At 36.9% G+C, this 20,645-nt stretch overlaps 1 protein-coding gene across 1 annotated transcript; it reads left to right on the top strand.

Moving 5' to 3' along the window:
• The first annotated feature begins 3,125 nt into the window (after positions 1-3,125).
• On the top strand, positions 3,126-20,216 carry ralbp1 (ralA binding protein 1). The gene is made up of 10 exons (XM_079613739.1): positions 3,126-3,189; positions 5,268-5,602; positions 7,956-8,402; positions 9,438-9,787; positions 10,800-10,961; positions 13,289-13,420; positions 14,441-14,551; positions 16,457-16,578; positions 16,762-16,882; positions 18,241-20,216. The coding sequence occupies exons 2-10, from the start codon at positions 5,356-5,358 to the stop codon at positions 18,550-18,552; spliced, it is 2,004 nt and encodes a 667-aa protein (XP_079469865.1). The 5' UTR covers positions 3,126-3,189; positions 5,268-5,355; the 3' UTR covers positions 18,553-20,216.
• Positions 20,217-20,645: the final 429 nt, after the last annotated feature.

The raw sequence follows: 20,645 nt of genomic DNA, 5'->3' as shown, positions 1-20,645 counted from the left end.
CAGTTTTACAATCAGCAATCAGAGCTTTAGCATAAAAGGGCAACAGGTGAGCTCTTCAGTGGAGCAAATTTAGTTTTACTGTAACTGTATATGTTACACACGAGGTCCACACGTGCGTTTTATGAAGATTTAGGGTCGGGTTTTATTTCAGGTACACTTGCAACACCTTAAAACAATCTCGGTAACAATAGCAACAACAATGCTCTTCATCAATCGTCTCGCGCTATTTTCGTTCTTTTCCAATCTCGCGACCTTTTCAGATCTGCCTTCTCCAAATCTCGTCTGCCAAGCTTTTAGCTTAAAAGTCACAGACTGAAAATAATAAAGATGACTTGTTTAAATACACTGACATTAAATAAAATAGTATTTAAGATGAATAATGGGGGGGGGGTGAATTTACATATACAGTAAATTCTTCTGTTGTTTTGTATGTAGGACCACTGAATGTGCAACTTTGGGATGTGTTTATGTGTTCTGAGTATAGAAACAATATTCTCAAATATTTTACAACACACTTATGTATGTACTACTGTCTGTAGTAAGTGTAACACTGAAAAAAAAAAAGGCCTCAGTCATTATGATGAATGGAGAAGAAGTGTTTTCCATTGAGCTCATCAGTGTTCAACTGGTTCTTATAAATGTCTATTCATATGATGGTTTGTGTGTGTCATTTGTAAAGTTTAATTTTGCAGGAGAATTGAGGGGTTTTGCCATTGTGTGTGTTTTTTGATTTGTGTGTGTTCTGAGAATATGAGGCATGCTTTCAGAAAATGTGTGTAAACAATCGAGAAAAACTGCAATACAGTAAAGAACGCAATTGTGTGTGGGGTCATCCATTGCTCAAAACAAGTAATCTGACCTTTGACCTGTTTATAGGCCTATACTACAGTAAAGCAGTGATTAGTGATCAGTAAAGCAATTAGTGTTTGCACATGTGAGGAGCGCGTGTGTGTGTGTGTGTGTGTGTGTGACCTGGTGAATAAGTGTAGCATTTTGATTAGTTGTGTTTGGAAAAGGAAAGCAAGTAAATTCCTGCTAGATTTTTGTGTGTTAGGAAGATAATTGTGTGTAGTGTTTTGAAAAAAGTGTTTAATGCAATTGAAAACTGAGTCAAAGGCTGATTAATAGCTTATGGTTTTGGACATTTGGTGTGTAGTTTTGCACTTTGAGTGAGAGGTTTCAAAAATCATGTGACATAAAAATATTTTGTGTGTAAGCAGTCGGAAAAAACTGTAATTAAAATAAAGCTAAAATAAACTTAATTGTTAGTTGAAAAAAATTAACTAGAGATGTTGCCTTGGCAATGAACTGAAATAAGTTTTAGTCGGAGCACTAAAATAATTAAACTAAAAATTAAATACATCTAAATTAAACCTATAGCAATATTTAAAATAATTAAATAAAACGACATGACATAAAATAACTGAAAATTAAACTTACTATAAAATGAACATGAAAATGGAAAATATGAAAAAAAAGTTGAAAAACAATTAAAAATATGAATAAAACTATAATAAAACCTAAAACAACACTGGATCAGAATATATTTCTTTATGCCTCTCCAGACATGCCTGCAAACAAGCCTGAAGGCACGCTCTTTCAAACGCGCTCACATTCAAGGGCAAAGGTCATATTGGCTCTGTCGAACACACAGTGAGGCTTTGCTGTTTGTTCACTGTAACTGAAGGTATTAGGAGGATCTTTGATGTTCCTGACTCCCGTGTGTGTGAACGGTGGGGCGTCTGTAAGTTAAGCAGTTCAAGTCTCACACCAGAACAATTCTTCCACAGAAATGCTTCAGAGAGAATCTTCCACACAAAAAAGGTCAAGAAAACCAATTAACTCGTCGCTCCAAATCCTGGATGCACAAAAGAGGAATTGAGATTAAAAAGAAGAGAAAATGATTTAGATTTTATCTATCTATTTGTGTGATTGTATGAGTTTGTGTGTGTCAGGTGTTGCCTTCATTTTGATGTGTGTGTGCGTGTGTGTGTGTGTGTGTGTGTGTTTTAGAACAGAAACCAATTTAAACAGCTCTGGCATCAAATAAATCCAATGCAGAAAGAAACTTTTTAAAAATGAAACAATAACGTTCATGTATTTCCATGGTATTTGTTATAATACACATCAGAGCTGTCATGCATTTTTGAAAGCAATGTTTGGCCAAATGCAGTGAAGAAACACACCGAATATGGTTGCCAGACGCTCTTAAAGGGTTTTATTGTCATGTGGTTTTATCAAGATGGAAGGAGGGTCAAAGGTCAAGTAAGGTGGTGTAAAAACAATTTCAGGCAAAAACAAAACAAAAAAAACAATCAACAATTAAATACTTGAATGGAAAGTTAGCTAGTTGCCAAAACAATATTTTGTATTTTTTATTTAGTTGTGATGTACTAAAATGACTAAAACTGAAATAATAAATAATAAAAACGACATACATACATACAAATAAAAATAGTAACTTTACAATAATGACGAAAACACAACAAAATGACTAAAACTAAAATTTTAATGGAAAATATAAAAAGGAAAACTAATTCAAAATGTGAATAAAAACTCTATTAGTATCTCAATATTAAATAACACTGGTACCAGTTTCGACTGTAACCACTGACTCATACAGTTAAGCATGTATACTGCAGTTTTATGATGGATGCTGTACAATCTGTCCAAACTCTTATCTGGCGTCTCAGATAATCTTTCTCACGACCATAAACAAAACGATAATGCCTGAATCATTAATGTGATTTCATGGCAATCCCTAAAATGATCTAACCAGAGGAAGGTCTGTTTTTCTGTTACTAAGGAACATATGTTCCCCACATAGACATGAATGAACTCACAGTTATATTACTGTAATACTGCACTGTTGGTCTGTTGCTCAACAGCTACATCTGCTGGCCTATTGGCGCATAGAAAACACTGAACATATTTATTTTATAGAAAGAGATAGTAGGTCTATATGTAGAACAAAATCCTTACATCTTCTTTTTATTGTTTGTGATATAAACGAGAAATAATGTCCTCAAACTTATCCAAACATTATATTAAAAATAAAAAGGTGGCAAGTGCATAGAGAACTCAAACTCGAGCTCCCATAATTCAAGAAGGCTGCAACTGCGCATGCGCGCGTGTCAGATGGGACGTAAACAAGCTACAGGAAGTGCAGCTGTTACATTGTCATAGAAGGTTTGTGCACGGATTATTTTTCTTAATATATGTATAATTATTCTCTAATATTTTATCAGCATGATGTCTTATTTTCTCGTTCATACAGCGTATTAATCTTTTAATAATTTTAAATGTCGACTTTGTCCATAAAATCCGAGGTTCGTTAGCAGACATGCTAAGCTATGAATCTCCCTTTATTACTTTTGAATATTTAGTTATAATCATTGTTGTTGTTAAACGTTTTCTTGGTGGAAATGCATCTTTTAAGTCCGTTTCATTCATTGTTTTTTAAAATAATCTGTCATATGGTCTGGCTTGTGTTCAATTCAACGAAACAGCTGCTGTCAGGAAAGATTTATTCTGTTCTTTAGTGGAGAAAATCTTTTCTTTATAATCTGTCGAAATGCCTTTAAATCACTATGGTTGTGTGAGTTAAAGCCGTGTCCCTCTGTTTTGAATGTAAGGTGATTGCTTATCACCTTACATTCTTTTTGTTGATTTTTTTGTTGATTTATTAGGGGCAGGGCCCGCAGTTAAAATAATCTCTCTCTCTCTCTCTCTCTCTCTCTCTCTCTCTCTCTCTCTCTCTCTCTCTCTCTCTCTCTCTCTCATACACACATATATAATCATTTTACATGCACCTTTTAATTATCTTCATTTTTGTACTCAGTTGTCACACAGCAGAGTTGTTTAAACTACCTTATACAGATAAAAAAGAGTTGTCTATGAATATTGTTAATATAAATGTATGTTATCATGATTTAGAGACTTTTGTGATTGATCTGAACTCTTTTAAAGTGAACGAACTCAAAAGTGACCCTATTTACTATCTAAATACATGTTTTAGATCTAATTGAGATTATTCATTTGAGATGAGATGAGTTATTCTAAAGAAAAAAGTTGGTTCCCGTATTTTTTTCTATTGATATGTAATAACTTGCTCCGTCCGCTTCTGATATGATTGTACTTTTTCAACTTGCATTCTTATTTTTCCACCCCCTTTTTTGGTTTTAATGAGATCTAATCTTGCTGGTAATGTTTGAGCTTTTGCTGGTATTTATGGACACAAATGGGCTTTTGTGGATGTGGGCCTAACAAAATATGCTTCTACAGTTAATTATTTTTACTTAAGTAAAATAATAATGTATAGATGACAAAGATTGTAGCTCAAAGTGCTACTAGTTGGTACTATATTTTTAGTGTTTACAATATGAAACTGAGAGAGTTTATTTAAAGGGATAGTTCACCCAAAAATGATAAATTTGTCATCGTTTACTCACTCTTGTGTTGTTCCAAACCTGTATGAGTTTCTTTCTTCTATTGAACACACAAAAGAAGATATTTTAAAGAATGTTGGTAATCAAACAACTGGCGGTAGCCGTTGACTTCCATAGTAAAAAAAAAGGGGAAGTCAATGGGTGCCGTTAACTGTCTGGTGACCTACATTCTTTAAAATATCTTCCTTTTTTGTGTTCAGAAGAAAGAAACTCATACAGGTTTGGAACAACATGAGGGTGAGTAAATGATGACATAATTTTCATAGCTTTCTCTAATTTCAGTTTTTTTTTTTTGGTGTTGTTGGGTCTTTAATCATAAATTGTAATAATTCAATAAATGATCAAGGAATTTTTTGATATTGTTGGATATGAAGAAGGTGGCTTTTGTGGTTTGAAGTTTGTACTTCTCGACCAATAAACCCCTTTTTTAATTTTAGTGACAGAGTTCTAGGATCCTGTTATTGCAATAAAGATGCAACAAGCATTATGGTCACTAGAGGACAGTGTTTTCAGTGTTAAAAAGTTACATTAGCAGATCTGAACATTTAGTAGCACATAATGTCATACAGTTTACAGAAGGGGTTTTAAGAGACCCCTATTTGAAGGTTATCTGTTCATCTGATTTAAGAAAACTGCTGCTTAAAAAAAAAAAACATGCTGCCATGAGAGGTTCATGTGCTCAAAATGTGTTTCAACAAACACAGTGTAGGTTTTTTTTGCGCAGTTCTTACATTTCAGATTCACCATTGTGCATCAGAAAGAGTGTCAATAAAAATGGCAATTGTATTTAAACAACTTGTCTATATTTCTCCTGTTCAGGTGACATGGAGAGGTAATGCGTCATCAGAGCGAACAGCCAATCCCAGGGCATCGTGCTGCGAGGAGCCAATAGCAGGGCAGCGCAGAGATGACGGAGTGTTTCCTGCCACCCAGTAGCAGTCCTGTGGAGCAGAGGAGGGCGGAGCATGCCGGGGGTGTGGCACGTACCCCGAGCTCTGAAGAGATCAGCCCTACGAAGTTCCCAGGTCTGTACCGCACGGGCGACCCCTCGCCCCCTCACGACGGACACCACCATGAGCCGCCCGACGTGGTGTCCGATGACGAGAAGGAGCACAACAAGAAGAAGAACAAGTTTAAGAAGAAGGAGAAACGCAGTAAGATACACACACACACACACACACACACACACACACACACACACACACACACACACACACACACACACTCCATATTTACACTCAACAAGGCCTGATGCTCTGATGTAAATAAAGACTTTGTTATTACATGTTATTACATAAAAAGAAAGGGAATAGAGAAAGCACAGGCACACTTATCATGCAAAACATTTAACAAAAAGTTGTTTTGTTTCGAATCTTGAAACATTTTAATATTTTATTATTTAGTGCAATCATATTCAGACATTTGAAGTATCTGAATGCCTTTTGGAGCCACTGTAGATCTTTGCTTTTCAAGTCATTCGATTGTGTCACAATCATTTCTTGTCTTTCATCTATGGTTTTGAATTTCAGTAGCAAACATGCTTTTAAGATTCTTTTGGTTTGTCTCTGTCAATCAAATCAATATTATGATTCAGTTATTCATTTGCATCAACACAATTAACAAATTTGACTGTTTATGTTAATTAGCATAAATCACACTCTGTGTGCTAATTTTCTAAACTATATGTGCATATTAAATATTAATATAAATTAAAATGCGGAAATAGATTTGTTGCTTGTGTTCTTGCTTGCCTGGATTATTTTTAGCACATTTTTGGTTGAAATTAAAATTATGGTACTAGTAAGGTTTGTTTATTTCAAGAAATTAGTACTTTTATTCAGCAAGGATGCATTAAATTGATGAAAAGGGACAGAAAAGGCAGTTATGTTTTCTATTTTAAATAAACAAATGTCTTTTTGTGATTTATCAAAGAAAAATCCTGAAAAAAAGGAATTAAATCATAATTTCCACAAAAATATTAAGCAGCACAACTGCTTTCATTATTAATAATAATCATAAATGTTTCTTGAGCAGCAAATCTACATATTTGAATGATTTCTGAAGGATCGTGTGACACTGAAGACTGGAGTAATGATGCTAAAAATTCGGTTTTGGTCACAGGAAAAAATTACCTGAAAAATATTCAAATAGAAAACATTTTAAATTGTAATAATATTTCACAAAATTACTGTTTTTACAGTAATTTTAATCAAATAATTGCAGCCTTAGTGAGCAAAAGAGGCTTCTTTCAAACACCTAAAAAAAATCTTACCAACCCCAAACTTTTGACTGGTATTACTACTGTATGTTACCCTGGCAAGCCAGACTTACATCAAGATGTTTAGTCTGGCAACTCTCCATAGACGCGGCTTAATCCGAGGGGCGGGATAAACGGTTGTCTCTCAAAATCCCTCTGCACGCAATAGGATAGCGCTACAACCAACCAGAGCAACGAAGAAGGTGACGTAGTCAGAGCGGTCTTCTTCCTTTTTTAAGAATGACTTAAGTGCCGTTCTTTGCTCTTTTCTTAAAGAAAAAAAACTTAACTCCAAGTCCTCCAGAGTCGCGGCCAAAGCCGATTCGAAAGACCTCTGTTCTCCATCCGCAGCCGCCATTCTTTGTTTTCAAGTGGCAGCCGTCGCAACTCTGTCGTCATATGTTAAGCCCGCCCGCTGACTCTATACACAACGTGATTGGCCTGAGTCCTGACCCAATTTAGGTTTTTGCAGCTAGAAGGTCTATGGAGAGTTGCTAGACTGCCCTGGCTGCAAAATACATTTTGCTGCCGCTAGGGTGCGTCTAGATTTCTAGGCTAACTGTATGTATCAAATGTCATCAAAAGGCTGAGAAAAAAAAAAAAAATATATATATATATATATATATACATATATTTTTTTTGTAGCTAAATAACCCAGCTCTAGTTCATAGTATGCCCTTCTGCCCTCGATGTGCAAATGCTCCAGTTTCTGTGCCGCTTCAGAGTGAATTCTTTATTTTGCATGCCACTATATTTAGCTGCCTTACAGCAGCCTATTGCACACAAGCAGGAAGTGATGGAGCTTTAAGGACACACCCTGTAGGTGTGTTACAGTGGCTGAGGAGGGGTGTTCGTGAGCAGCCGAATACTGTGCTGCTCGGGGAGAAGTCGGTGTCAGGACGAGGAAATGGATCACTAAAAAAAGAACTGGCACAGGGGGGGATATTGCTAAATTGTTAGCTGACCTCTTTAGAGCAGTTTTCTGTGCCTTTCGTTCTGCTCATTTCAGTCTCGCCTAACCTTGAGAGACACAGACGGTGAGACAGTAAATTTTGCACAGCTGTTAATAGGACGTTTTCTCTTTAGCAGCATCAGGTCCTGGAAGAAAGATTTCTCTTCTCTTCTCTTCTCTTCTCTTCTCTTCTCTTCTCTTCTCTTCTCTTCTCTTCTCTTCTCTTCTCTTCTCTTCTCTTCTCTTCTCTTCTGGTTTAGTCTCTTTATCTCTTCTTTTTTATCTCCTCTCCCTGTAGCTGAGGGATACGCCGCTTTCCAGGAGGACAGCTCTGCCGATGAGGCCGAGAGCCCGTCTAAGATGAAGCGATCCAAGGGCATCCACGTCTTCAAGAAGCCCAGTTTCTCCAAGAAGAAAGAAAAGGATTTTAAAGTGAAGGAGAAGGGACCTAAAGAGGAGAAGGCCAAGGAAAAGAAGTCTAAAGACCTGACGGCAGCGGACGTGGTGAAACAGTGGAAAGAGAAGAAAAAGAAGAAAAAGCCAAGCACAGAGCCTGAACCTGTGATCACGGAGACGACGACGGCGATGACGACGACATTGCGGCCGATCTTTGGAGCGCCTTTAGTGGAAGCGGTGAGGAGAACAGCGCTGTACGATGGTATACAGCTCCCGGCCGTCTTCAGAGAGTGTGTGGACTACATCGAGAGCTACGGCATGAAATGTGAAGGCATCTATCGTGTCTCTGGTACGACCCTCTTCTACTTCCTGTGAACTGAACTGAAATGTCATGTTTGTTTATTTAAAGGAATATTCTGGGTTGGTTTCAACTTTAAAGGGTTAGTTCACCCAAAAATTAAAATGATCCCATAATTTACTCATCCTCAAGTCATCCTAGGTGCATGACTTTGTTCTTTCAGCCAAAAACAATTGGGGTTATTTAAAAAAATATCCAGGCTCTTCCAAGCTTTATAAAGGGAGTGAATGGTACAATAGATTTTGAAGTGCAAAAAAGTGCACCCATCCATCATAAAAAAATATATTTTTCTTACAAAAACACATCGCTTTACTTCAGAAGGCCTTTATTAACCCTCTGGAGCTGTATGGATTACTTTTATGTTGGTTGAATGCGCTTTTTTGGGCTTCAAAATCTATGGTACTACAGGTGAAACTCGAAAAATTTGAATATTGTGAAAAGGTTTTCATAAGCTGTAAGTCATAATCATCAAAATTATAACAAATAAAGGCTTGAGTCTATATAATATATTAGTTTCACCTTTAAGTTGAATTACTGAAATGAACCTTTGCACGATATTCAAATTTTTCGAGTTTCATCTGTATACACTCTCATTATAAAGCTTGTAAGAGCCAGGATATTTTTTAATATAACTCTGATTGTGTTTGGCTGTAAGATTAAAATGTCTTATAAACCTAGGATGGATATAATGTTCATTTTTGGGTGAACAACTTACACTTGAAGTCAGTTATTGCAGACAATAATTTTAACTTTTGAACAAATTTGTTTAATCATCTCTACCTCATTAGTGGGCTTGGATCTCTTTTTGGTCCTCTTGTGATAAAAGAGTATTAGTCAACGAAAGCTATGCTAGACTGCTGACACAAAGCGAATGTTTGGAAACTAATATCTAAAATGTGTTACGAACATCTGACAGTGAATACATGTGCCTCAGCAGCTTTTCTTTTATCTGCTCTTTTCACAGACATAAAAAGTCAAAATCAAATGTACCTTGCAGCTTTTGACACTCTGGTGTTGTTTCTATAGGTATGAAGTCTAAGGTTGACGAGCTGAAAGCGGCGTACGACCGTGAGGAGTGTCCATGTCTGGAGGAGTATGATCCACACACAGTGGCCAGCCTGTTGAAGCAGTACCTGCGAGAGCTGCCCGATAACCTGCTGGGTAAGGAACTGGTCCTGCGCTTCGAGGAGGCCTGCGGGCGGCCCAGCGAGGCAGAGAAGCTGCAGGAGTTTCAGAGGCTTCTGGGGGAAGTGCCCTCGGGGAGCAGACTCCTCCTGGCCTGGCTCATCACTCACATGGACCACGTCATCGCCCGCGAAATCGACACCAAGATGAACATCCAGAACATCTCTATTGTACTCAATCCCACTGTACAGGTGAGCTTAGAATATACAGGTGATGTTTTGATCATCAGTTCTAGATTTGATCATTCTGTTCATTTTATTCTGAGTTCTCCAAATATTAACAAGACTAATTTGTATTGTTGTTATTATTTTTTCTTTCTCATAAATTAGTTGTTTCTCATATCACTCTACACATTCCTTTTTTCTCACATTAAAACAAATTAGCTTTAGCTGAGTAAATATCATGAACAGTTTTGGACCTTTTTCCATTTGCAATATTTTGTAAATATTCAACACATTACATACAATTTATGATACATTATTAATATATATATATATATATATATATATATATATATATATATATATATATATATATATATATATATATATAATATGTATATTAAAAAGTAAAAAATATTTCACTAAATTATATATAATGTGTTAAACATTTACAAAATATTTGTTTTAGGCCTATGGATAAACATTTATCCTTAGGCTATATGATTTGATTGATTAGCAAGACTTATTATTATTTTAAATTCAACATTTCAAGTTTCTTATATTACTCAATAATATTGCCTCTCAGATTAAATATCATAAATAATACAGATTATTTTTCCATATGTACTATTTTGTACATTTTCAATACATTATGTACAGGTGTGGCAAAAAGCTGCTTTTGTACCCTGTATGGATGTACACTGCACAGTAAAGATTCTTTGATGGGAAGTTTAGTATAATAAAACCACGGTATACACTCACTGTTCCAGTGGAGAGTTTCTGATGTGTTTCTGCTCTCGAACTGAAGGTTGTCCTACTTTACAGTCCCACAGGGGACATGTAGGATGGAGGTGCCCTCATATTGCTAATGAGGTCTTTGTTTGGGGTCAGTTTTATTTGAGAAGCATCTGCAAATGATGTGGAGAAGAGGGGGGTGGAACATTATTGGGCAATAACACCATAAATGTAACTCCCATAAACCTTTTTTAAGGTTTACTATGACTGCATATTCCTGTATGACACAACACTCTCTGGTTTCTAGATCGGGAACCGTGTGCTGTACGTGTTTTTCACACATGTCCGTGAGCTGTTCGGTGATGTGCCTCTGAAGCCGGTCGTCCATCCACTGCGCTGGTCCAATATGGCCACCATGCCGACGCTACCGGAGACCCAGAAGAGCATTAAAGAGGAGATCCGCAGACAGGTGATTCACAGGACTGAAACACATGGGACAGGACAGATATTTGAACTGATTTTTCCCTTCAAAAGTCTTAAAGGATTTTTTTATTTTTTATTCTTTCATCATTTACTCATCCTCATATGAGTAAATAAACCATATGAATTTCCTTCTTCTGCTAAACACAGAAGATGATATTTTGAAGAATGTGGGTAACCAAGTAGTTGATGGTTGCCATTGACTTCCATAGTATATATATTTTTTCCCATTCTATGGAAGTCAATGGCAACCATCAACTGTTTAGTTACTTTGCTCTGTAAAGTAGGAAAGAGGCTGCACTATGCATACCGGTAAATACTTTTATTTGCACAATCTGTACAAATAAAAGTATTTATGCATAGTGCAGCATTTTTTCCTACTTTACGAATTCTAATTATCCAGGCCAGCACTCTTAAAGTTTCTAAACATATACATTGAGTGAAGCCTGCTCCTATCCTCACTTACTTTTCTCTGTACAATGTAGTTTAAAAATGCCTTCAAGCGTGTGAATCTCACAAAACCCTTCAACAGGTCAAAGAAAGAAAGAAAGAAAGAAAGAAAGAAAGAAAGAAAGAAAGAAAGAAAGAAAGAAAGAAAGAAAGAAAGAAATTGTTTTGCATGAAGGAAAAATAATGCACCTTTTCAGAAAATGCAATTTTGCGCTTTCCTTCCAAATCTCATTAATGCAAAAAAAACAATAAAAAACAACAACATCTGTATTAAAAAATAACATAGAAGTATTTGTTGTAGTGCTTTTAATTTATGCATAAAGACTTTTAGTACTAAAAAAGCAATGTACTTAATTTCATTCAAAAATAGATTCACATTGTATCTTCTACCTGGAAGAGGAACCTGTAACATGGAAGAAGTTTTGTTTTATGCTTTACATAAAATGAATAGTTTGAATGTGTCAAAGGCAAATGTGTCCTTTGTGAACAGGGAAACACACGTGATATTCAAAACAGGAGATGAATCCAAACTCTGTGAGTGTGGAGAGACTGGAAATAAAAACAGTTGGAACAGCGTGAACAGCCCTGATGTGACGCTTCAGTGTGTGAATCTAAAGCTACAATTTTTCTCATGCTCAGTTTCCTGTTTCTCTTTCCTCCTGAGAAAAACACATCAGTAATCTCTCTACTAGAGTTTCAGAAGAGATCTCAATAATGTCTCAACTTGTGTCTGGCAATCAAGAGTTAGATATCTCAATATAAACTCCAACATTTCTAATCAAATTTTTCCAATACCAGATGATCTGAACTGTTATGCACATTTTATAGCTCTAAACTCTAACTGTATGAAAACTATTACCGGTAACTAATTTGTGTCTATTCTTATTTCTCCTACAAAATTTTAGGAAAAACATCTGATACAAAGTTGATGCCTTTAATTGTGTTTTGGGTTTCGGGCTTCGGCTAAATGAAAACTTGGTCCCACTTTATATTAAGTGGCTTTAACTACTATGTACTTACATAGAAAAATAAGTACAATGTACTTATTGTGTTTATGTTGTATTGTAAAATACTTTTGCTGCTATTGAGGTGTGATACGGGTAAGGTTAAGGACAGGTGTGCTGGTATGTTTAAGTTTAAGGGTGGTTTAAGGTGTAAGGAAGGGTCAACAGTGTAATTACAAATGTAATTACATAAATTAATTACCGCTGTAATTACAAGCAGGTATTTTTAAAATATAAGTACAATGTAAAAACATATATGTACACAATAAGTCCATTGTATCAAATTATTAATTTCAATGTTAGTACATAGTAGTTAAAGCCACTTAATATAAAGTGGGACCGAAAACTTTAAAGCAACACTAAGGAAGATGTTTTACCTTAAAATAATGTTTCCAAAATCGTTTCAGTGTTTCATCTTAACGGTGAAAACTGTACACACACTGTAAGATTGCCAGATCGGGTCGCGTTTCTGTAGTTCTAATGAGACATAAGAAAACTACAAATTTGACTTGCTTTACGTCAAGCGTTACAATAGTCATTATTTTGTTTTTCTTCATTTCTGATGTCGCAATACATCATACTTTCATAAAATCATGCAACATACTCTACCTTGTCTGTGGACATTGTTCATTCCTAAGCCGGCGCCCGATAAACAGTGAGCGTGCGTGCGACGGTAGGCTAAATTATTTACGACAGCGGTAATGGACAATCCTGCTTCCAACCTGTAGGGCGACCGAAGAGGAAAAGTTCCTTGGTGTTGCTTTAATTTCGGTTTCAGTAAAAAAATACATTTCAGTGCATCACTAGTGATTTTGTGTTTGTTCTTATGGGTCTTCACATCTGTCCACATGTCTTTCTGCAGGAGTTCCTCTTGAACCGTCTGCACAGAGATCTGCAGGCCGGTGTGAAAGATCTGTCCAAGGAGGAGAGACTCTGGGAGGTGCAGCGGATCGTCACCGCGCTGAAACGCAAACTCCGCGAGGCCAAGAGACAGGCAAGAGCTCGACACTCTGACCCCTGACCCCTGCTTTACTGCACATCAGAACACACAGAATCTGAGCAAGAGAAGCATCAAATACAACTGATGAGTTTAGCAGAAAACTAGATGTGCATCCTTACAGAGAATATTTTTGATGTTTTAGATAAAATGAGAGTTTGAAAAGTTATAAACCCAAATAGAGATAGCAAGAGAGAGAATGGGTAGAAATTAAGGAAATATACAATATGGAAGAACCTTTAAATTGGATCCATTTATAATTTATTGGGATAAATGGATTGAGTACTGTAATGTAAATAATGTATAGCCATTGTTCTGTTTTTTATTTTATTTTCTGCTATATTTCTTTAATACGTTTAGTTGAAAAATCAGTAATAAAATAATTTTGAAAAGGAAAGAGAGAGATTGAGAGTAATGCACTATACTACACTACCTTTCAAAAGTTTGGGATCAGTAGAGGTTTTTATTTTTTAAAGAAATTAAATGAATACTTTTATTCAGCAAAGATTCATTAAATTGATCAAAAGTGACACTAAAGACATTTATAATGTTGCCAAAGGTTTCTATTTCTATTAAATGCTGTTCTTTTGAACTTTCTATTCATCAATAATCACAGTTTCCACAAAAATATGAAGCAGCAAAACTGTTTTCAACATTAATAATAATCAGAAATGTTTTTGGAGCAGCAAATCATCATATTGGAGTGATATTTGAAGTATCATGTGACAATTTGTTTTTTTACTGTATTTTTGGTCACATAAATGAAGCTGTGTGAGCTTAAAAGACTTTAAAAAACATTAACAAATCTTACCGACTCCAGACTTTTGAATGTTGGTGTATATGAATGAACAGATTACTCACAACCAACTTTATTGTAGTTCCATTTCTTTAAGAAACTGGCCACTAAAAACAAATATTTTCAACTATAAACTTTAATTTAAACCACATTATTTATCATGCCGCACTCCCAGAAACGTCCTGATGTGTCATTTATTCTCTGTCCTTCTGAATCTGCAGGAGTGCGAGACTAAAATCGCACAGGAAATCGCCAGCCTGTCTAAAGAGGACGTATCAAAGGAGGAGATGTCTGAGAACGAGGAGGAAGTCATTAATCTTCTCCTGGCTCAGGTGAGACCACCTGTTCAGACGCTACTGCCACTTTCACTGCGTTTTAGATGCTGGATCCACACTCAAACAGCTCTCTGACAGATAGACAAATCAGCTGGTCAGTGATAAGCAATAAATGGTTGCATTGTACTTTAAAGGAGCACGCTGACTTAGCTTATTCACCGTATCCCCCAAAGTTAGATAAGTCCATACTAGGGCTGTCAAACGATTAAAATATTTAATCGTGATTAATCACATTAATGTCATAGTTAACTCGCGATTAATCACACATTGTTATCTATTCTAAATGTCTCTTGATTTCTTTTTGTCCCATTATTTTTTCTCATTTTAATGCTCTTATCAATATGGAAAAGTGGATCGGCTTGCTTTGTGCAAATGTTTTTTATTGAAAACAACATTGGCATATACTGTGCTCAATTTCACACTAACATTCTCACTTGGAGCAAATAATCTCTCACACAATGTAACACTGTCCATCAATAAAAGGGTGAAAGAAATACTGATGAGGTAACGTTACTGATATTGACGGGTGGGCGTAGAAACGCATCAGCTGTGTGTGTGCTTGACCATCAAGTGGTATTTCAGACTGGATGTGCTGCATTGACGAGAAGCGCAGCGCCTTGTATTTAAAATTCGAGCACATTATTGTCTATGAGTGTACACACAACGACGGCGCCGTTCTGCGTTTTTATTGCTGGCCATAAACTGAGAAAGTGCGCGTCCGATGTGCGATACGAGTCGCCCTAGACGCTTCTCGTGCACTCTTTGGCCGGTTTGCAAGCACAAACAAGTGTGTGCGGCGTGCATGTTGTTTTGTTTCTGGTCTAGCTAGATCCGGTGTTGTTGCAAAAACATGTGAAAAAAACGACAAAGTTTGCTAGGCGTTAATTTCGCAATAAAAAAAATTGATGCCGTTAAAATGGGTTTGCGTTAATGCCGTTAATAACGCGTTTAACGGACAGCCCTAGTCCATACATACCACTTTCATCTCCGTGCGTGCCGTAACTCTGTCTGACGCACCCACCGCTAGCCTAGCTTAACACAAAGACTGGAGGTAAACGGCTCCAGCTAGCATACTGATCCCAATAAGTGACAAAATAACGCCAATATTTTCCTATTTACATGTTGTGATTTGTATAGTCACAGCGTGTACAAATAACAAGGTCACATGAGACACAGCCATCTTCTAACCGTATACATACTGGGAACTATATTCTCAGAAGGCGAAGCACTGCTACTTCTGCGGAGTGATTTGCTCTCAGCGCCTGAGAAGCCCCGTGATGAGGAGCAGAAAGTTCGCTCAGAGTGTTGCACTAATCACTGTAAAGCCGCTTTGAAACAATCTACATTGTTAAAAGCGCTATATAAATGAAGTTGACTTGACTTGACTAATCACTCCGCCCAAGTAGCAGTGCTTCGCCTTCTGAGAATACAGTTCCCAGTATGTATACGGTTAGAAGATGGCTGCGTCTCATGTGACCTTGTTATTTGTACACGCTGTGAATATACAATGTACAAGCTGGAGCCGTTTACCTCCAGTCTTTGTGCTAAGCTAGTGGGTGCGTCGGACAGAGTTACGGCACGCACGGAGATAAGAAGGGTATGTATGGACTTATCTAACTCTGGGGGATACGCTGAATAAGCTAAAGTCACAAAAAGTCGGCATGTTCCTTTAAACAGCCGTTTGTAACATGAACCTACAGTAAGTCACAGAAAATGTACAGATGGCAGTCATGTAAGTCGTGTAAGCAGGATGTGACAAAAGGGCCTTTTTTCAGGCCAAATTCTACTGTTCTGCTACACACTCAGAAAAAAAGAGTTTACAAAGTGTAGTATGTGAATTTGGATGCAGCCAAAGATTCTGTCTGTGTGTTGTTTGATTTGTTTCTCTGCCGCCCCCTGCAGGAGAATGAGATCCTAACAGAGCAAGAGGAACTGATATCTCTGGAGCAGGTTCTGCGGCGGCAAATCGCCACAGAGAAAGAAGAAATTGAACGATTGCGTGGTGAGATCGCAGATATACAAAGGTGAGAGTTCACTCACAGGGAAATCTGTTGCTAATTATTATGCTTGTTTGTATTCATTTGATTTCTGTGGGAAGCAACGTTTTGGTTTTATAGTTATGGCTGCTGTGCAGCAGATCTGAAACATGCAAGGGTCGTCATTACTCTTTATCTTCCATTTTTCTGCTTGAAATGACACACACACAGCCGTCAGCAGGGCCGCAGTGAAACAGAGGAGTATTCATCAGATAGCGAGAGCGAGAGTGAAGATGAAGAGGAGCTGCAGATGATTCTGGAAGACCTGCAGAAACAGAACGAAGAACTAGAGGTGAGAAGAAGGAACACAAGATTTGTGAACATTTTATTTAATTGACATTAGTTACTGCTGCTAGCTTTAAAGGGGACATATTATGCCTCTTTTTGCAAGATATATAAGTCTCAGGTCTCCCCATAATGTGTCTGTGAAGTTCCAGCTCAAAATACCCCACAAATGATTTATTATATCATGTCCAATTTGTCCCGATTTGGGTGTGAGCAAAAAACGCATAGTTTTTGTGTATGCACCTTTAAATGCAAATGAGCTGCTGCTCTCCGCCCCCTTTCCAGAAGAGGGAAGAGCTTTTACAGCTCGTGATTCGCAACAAAACCGGAGAATCTCACGCAGCCAAAATGTCAGAAATCGTCAGTAGTGGTGTTCAGCTACATTGCCAGACACAGATGGAGAGACTCAGGAAGGAGTTACAACTTTTAGGACGTTTCTGAATGTTCAGTTGATGAATTTATGTAGTTGTTGTGTGAAGTTAACTTTATTCAACTTATCGATTAGCATGTTCCATCATAAATTGTTGTACAGGTGCTCATGTGGGAACTGTAGTAGGATGTCGGTATTGGCCCATCTTTCAGAATCAACTTTTGTGCAAATCCAGCTTTAAACTGACCCTCGTTTGCGAAGCAGTCAGGTGTAAAAAAGACTTTACCTAGTTTCTTCGGCACATTTGCTTCATAAAACTTAATCCAATGTGTCCTCAGTGGCAGGAATGCCGGGAGTCTATGGATACTCTTTTGTTCATTAGTACATCTAAAAACAGAATTTTTTTAATGTTTATGTGGCGCTGACATTATATCAATAGGTGCTAAAGTGAGGATATAATCATGGCAGACTGTATATGGCTCACTCAGGGTGTGATCTATGCTAATAGGGCAGATCGTCACCAGTCATGTGTGGGGTTTGCAAAAATACGCCTGAAAATAAGCCGTTCCAAATGTCCCCTTACTGTGACGTCAACACATCTGTGATCACAAAAGCAATTGAATTGAATGAACACTTTTTTAATGGAATATTGCAGTATTATATTATTTATCCATGCTCATCATTATTTTTTGTTCATGTGCCCTCATAATGTTTAATCAAAAATATTAACTTCCTCTCTCCCTCACAATGACATCTCTTCTCTTTTGATGAGTGCATCAGTGTGAAGGCGGGACAGAAATGCCTCCAGCAACCTGTCACTCATATGAGATCGCAGCAATTAGCAAACAACAATGATCCAATTAATTCCCCATGGTGAAAATCAACAGTTTTTCTTGTTTGAGAAGCCATTTCACTTGTCACAATAGGGAAGAAAAGAACTGATTCTGTGTATCAGTCTCATGATGAGAGCTGTATGTTTTTGGTTTTCTCTGCAGAATAAAAACACTCATCTGAATCAGGCCATCCATGAGGAACAGGAGGCCATATTGGAACTGCGTGTTCAGCTCCGCCTCCTTCAGAGTCACAAGCTACAGCAGGAGCTCATAGCCCCGCCCTCCGCCGAACAGGCCCCGCCCTCCCAGCCCAGCCCAGAGGAACGCTCTAAAGCGGATGAACCAATCAAACGTGTCGCAGCAGTCGCCATAGAATCCACTGCTGCTGCAGCTGCCGCCTCGACCAATGGGAAGCCTGGAAAAGATGCTATGAAGCCATCGCCCAGCAAAGACAAGAGGGAGGCCAACCTGTAAACCATCTGACCATCATGAAACACTTCAGCTGTTCTTGTGTTTGCTTATCACATGACTGTGACATCAAGGGTCAACAAGGTGTTCATTACACTGGGAGAAAACTGGACAGCAGATAACAGAGGGAAGATGTGATCGGACTCAATCTGTGAAACGTAGGTCAAAAGAGAGACGAGTGTTGGAAACATTTCTGATTGGTCATTATCTACAATAGACTGAAATTGGATTCTTTTGACACGTTTAAGTTTGTGTGTGAAGTTGCAGCAGCACAATCAGATCTTTGTGAGTGCTCGGATTTATTAGATCTGCCCTTTGACCCGTGCCTAAATGGACAGGGTAATTCTCTTCATTTGTTCCCCCAAACAGTTAAGAGTATTAGGGGTTTTTGTTTAAAAAAGTGAATATTATCTGTCCAGCTCATGTTGCACCCCACAATCCCCCAAAACATTTTTTTATTATATTTTGCATGAAGAAAATTACGCTTTTTTTAGGACTATAATTTTATATATATATATATATGCATTCTAAAATTATTAGCATGACAATTAAGCAGATTTTCCCATAATTCTCATTACCTTAATGAACATAAAACATCAATCTCATTACTGAAATGTGAAGAAAAAAACATAACAGCATTATTTGTTGTACTGGCTTTATACTGATTTAAATAAAAAAAAAATGTTTTTAATAGTCATGAAAATAATGCTGTAATGCAAAAAAAAAAAATAATAATAATAATTAATGGTCCTAACACTAGTTTGTATTTTCTTCATGCAAAAATATTTTTCCGTTTCAATTTGGGTTTAAATGTAACCTCTGGACATCTTTTTATTCACCTCAGCATTTCAAAGAAACTAAGCCATGAAATATTGAGCATAATAGGTTGTTATGATGCAGCAAATGTAATTGCAGCCTGTGTGAAAGCTCCCGTATCTTCTGTATTTATGTGACATTCAGTGCAAAAACTGCAATCATCTTTTTACACGCCTGGCTTAACATGCAGATTTACCTTATTGGTTATTATTAACAAATGCTTCACTTTTTATTTATGCAGTTTAGTTCAAATGAGAAAGTACACAGAGAAGTATCCTGGATGTCTATTACCAATGTGGGGAAAAAAGTGCAGATATCCTGGCGGGCTGCCAGTTCTCCAGTCGTAGGTCGAGGTCTAGATCCTCGATCAGTGAAAATGAAGTGTGTGTTCTGAAACCACTGTGCCATAGGTGACTGTGTGTGTGCTGCCGCACAGAAGAATTACTCTGAAGACATTGTAATGCAACCAGATTGTATTTTTACCTATTAAGATATTCAAAGGAATCCGTTTTGAACGTTTATTCTAAATCTCACTATTTAATAGTCATCATATATAGGCCTGTAACTGCACTAAAGTGTGCAGATGTGCACTTCTAGAACGTTTGTTGTGGAGTTGGTAACATTTTTGTTCGTTTCCGTGCTTTCACGTTGTCACTCTGCTTTTTAAGACAAATTTCACGAAGCACAAGAATATTTTTGATTAATGATGAATTTCAAGGGGTAGTATGGGATGCTTTAATAAGTGTAGGTGATGCGCTGAATCTCAAAAATAAATGTTTAACCGCAAAATCAAAAGAATATTTTGCATAAATAAAATACTTTTTTTGACAGTAATGGTCATGAAAAAAAAGTCACAATGGAAAAAAGTAGGTCTGTCAAATCAATTAATCGCATCTGACATAAAAGTTTATTTCTATAATGTGTATGTGTGTATATATATATATATATATATATATACACACATACACACACATATACATATATATATATATATATATATATATATATATATATATATATATATATATATATTAGATAGATTTGTACACACATATATTTTAACAGCCTTTTATGTTACACTCTAAAAACTGCTGGGATGTTTTAACCCAACTTTGGGTCAAATGTGGACAAACTCAGCTGTTGGGTTACATTTTATAATTCCATTTTTAACCCAACATTTGGGTTTGACCATATTTGACCCAAAATTGGGTTAAAACAACCCAGCATTTTTTAGAGTGTGGATGCAAATTAATTGTGATTAATCAATTAGGTAGCGCTAAAAA

Source organism: Phoxinus phoxinus, assembly GCF_949152265.1.
Source record: "Phoxinus phoxinus genome assembly, chromosome: 5".
Taxonomy (NCBI): Eukaryota; Metazoa; Chordata; class Actinopteri; order Cypriniformes; family Leuciscidae; genus Phoxinus; species Phoxinus phoxinus.
Note: the sequence above shows the minus strand (reverse complement) of the source record. Positions and strands in the feature narration are given on the sequence as shown.

Excerpts from the sequence above, each read along its gene's own strand:
- ralbp1 (XM_079613739.1), top strand. The coding sequence starts at position 5,356 with ATGACGGAGTGTTTCCTGCCACCCAGTAGCAGTCCTGTGGAGCAGAGG. Across the intron at positions 10,962-13,288 it reads AAGAGGAGATCCGCAGACAG|GAGTTCCTCTTGAACCGTCT; the intron begins GTGATTCACAGG and ends GTCTTTCTGCAG. Across the intron at positions 13,421-14,440 it reads TCCGCGAGGCCAAGAGACAG|GAGTGCGAGACTAAAATCGC; the intron begins GCAAGAGCTCGA and ends CTGAATCTGCAG.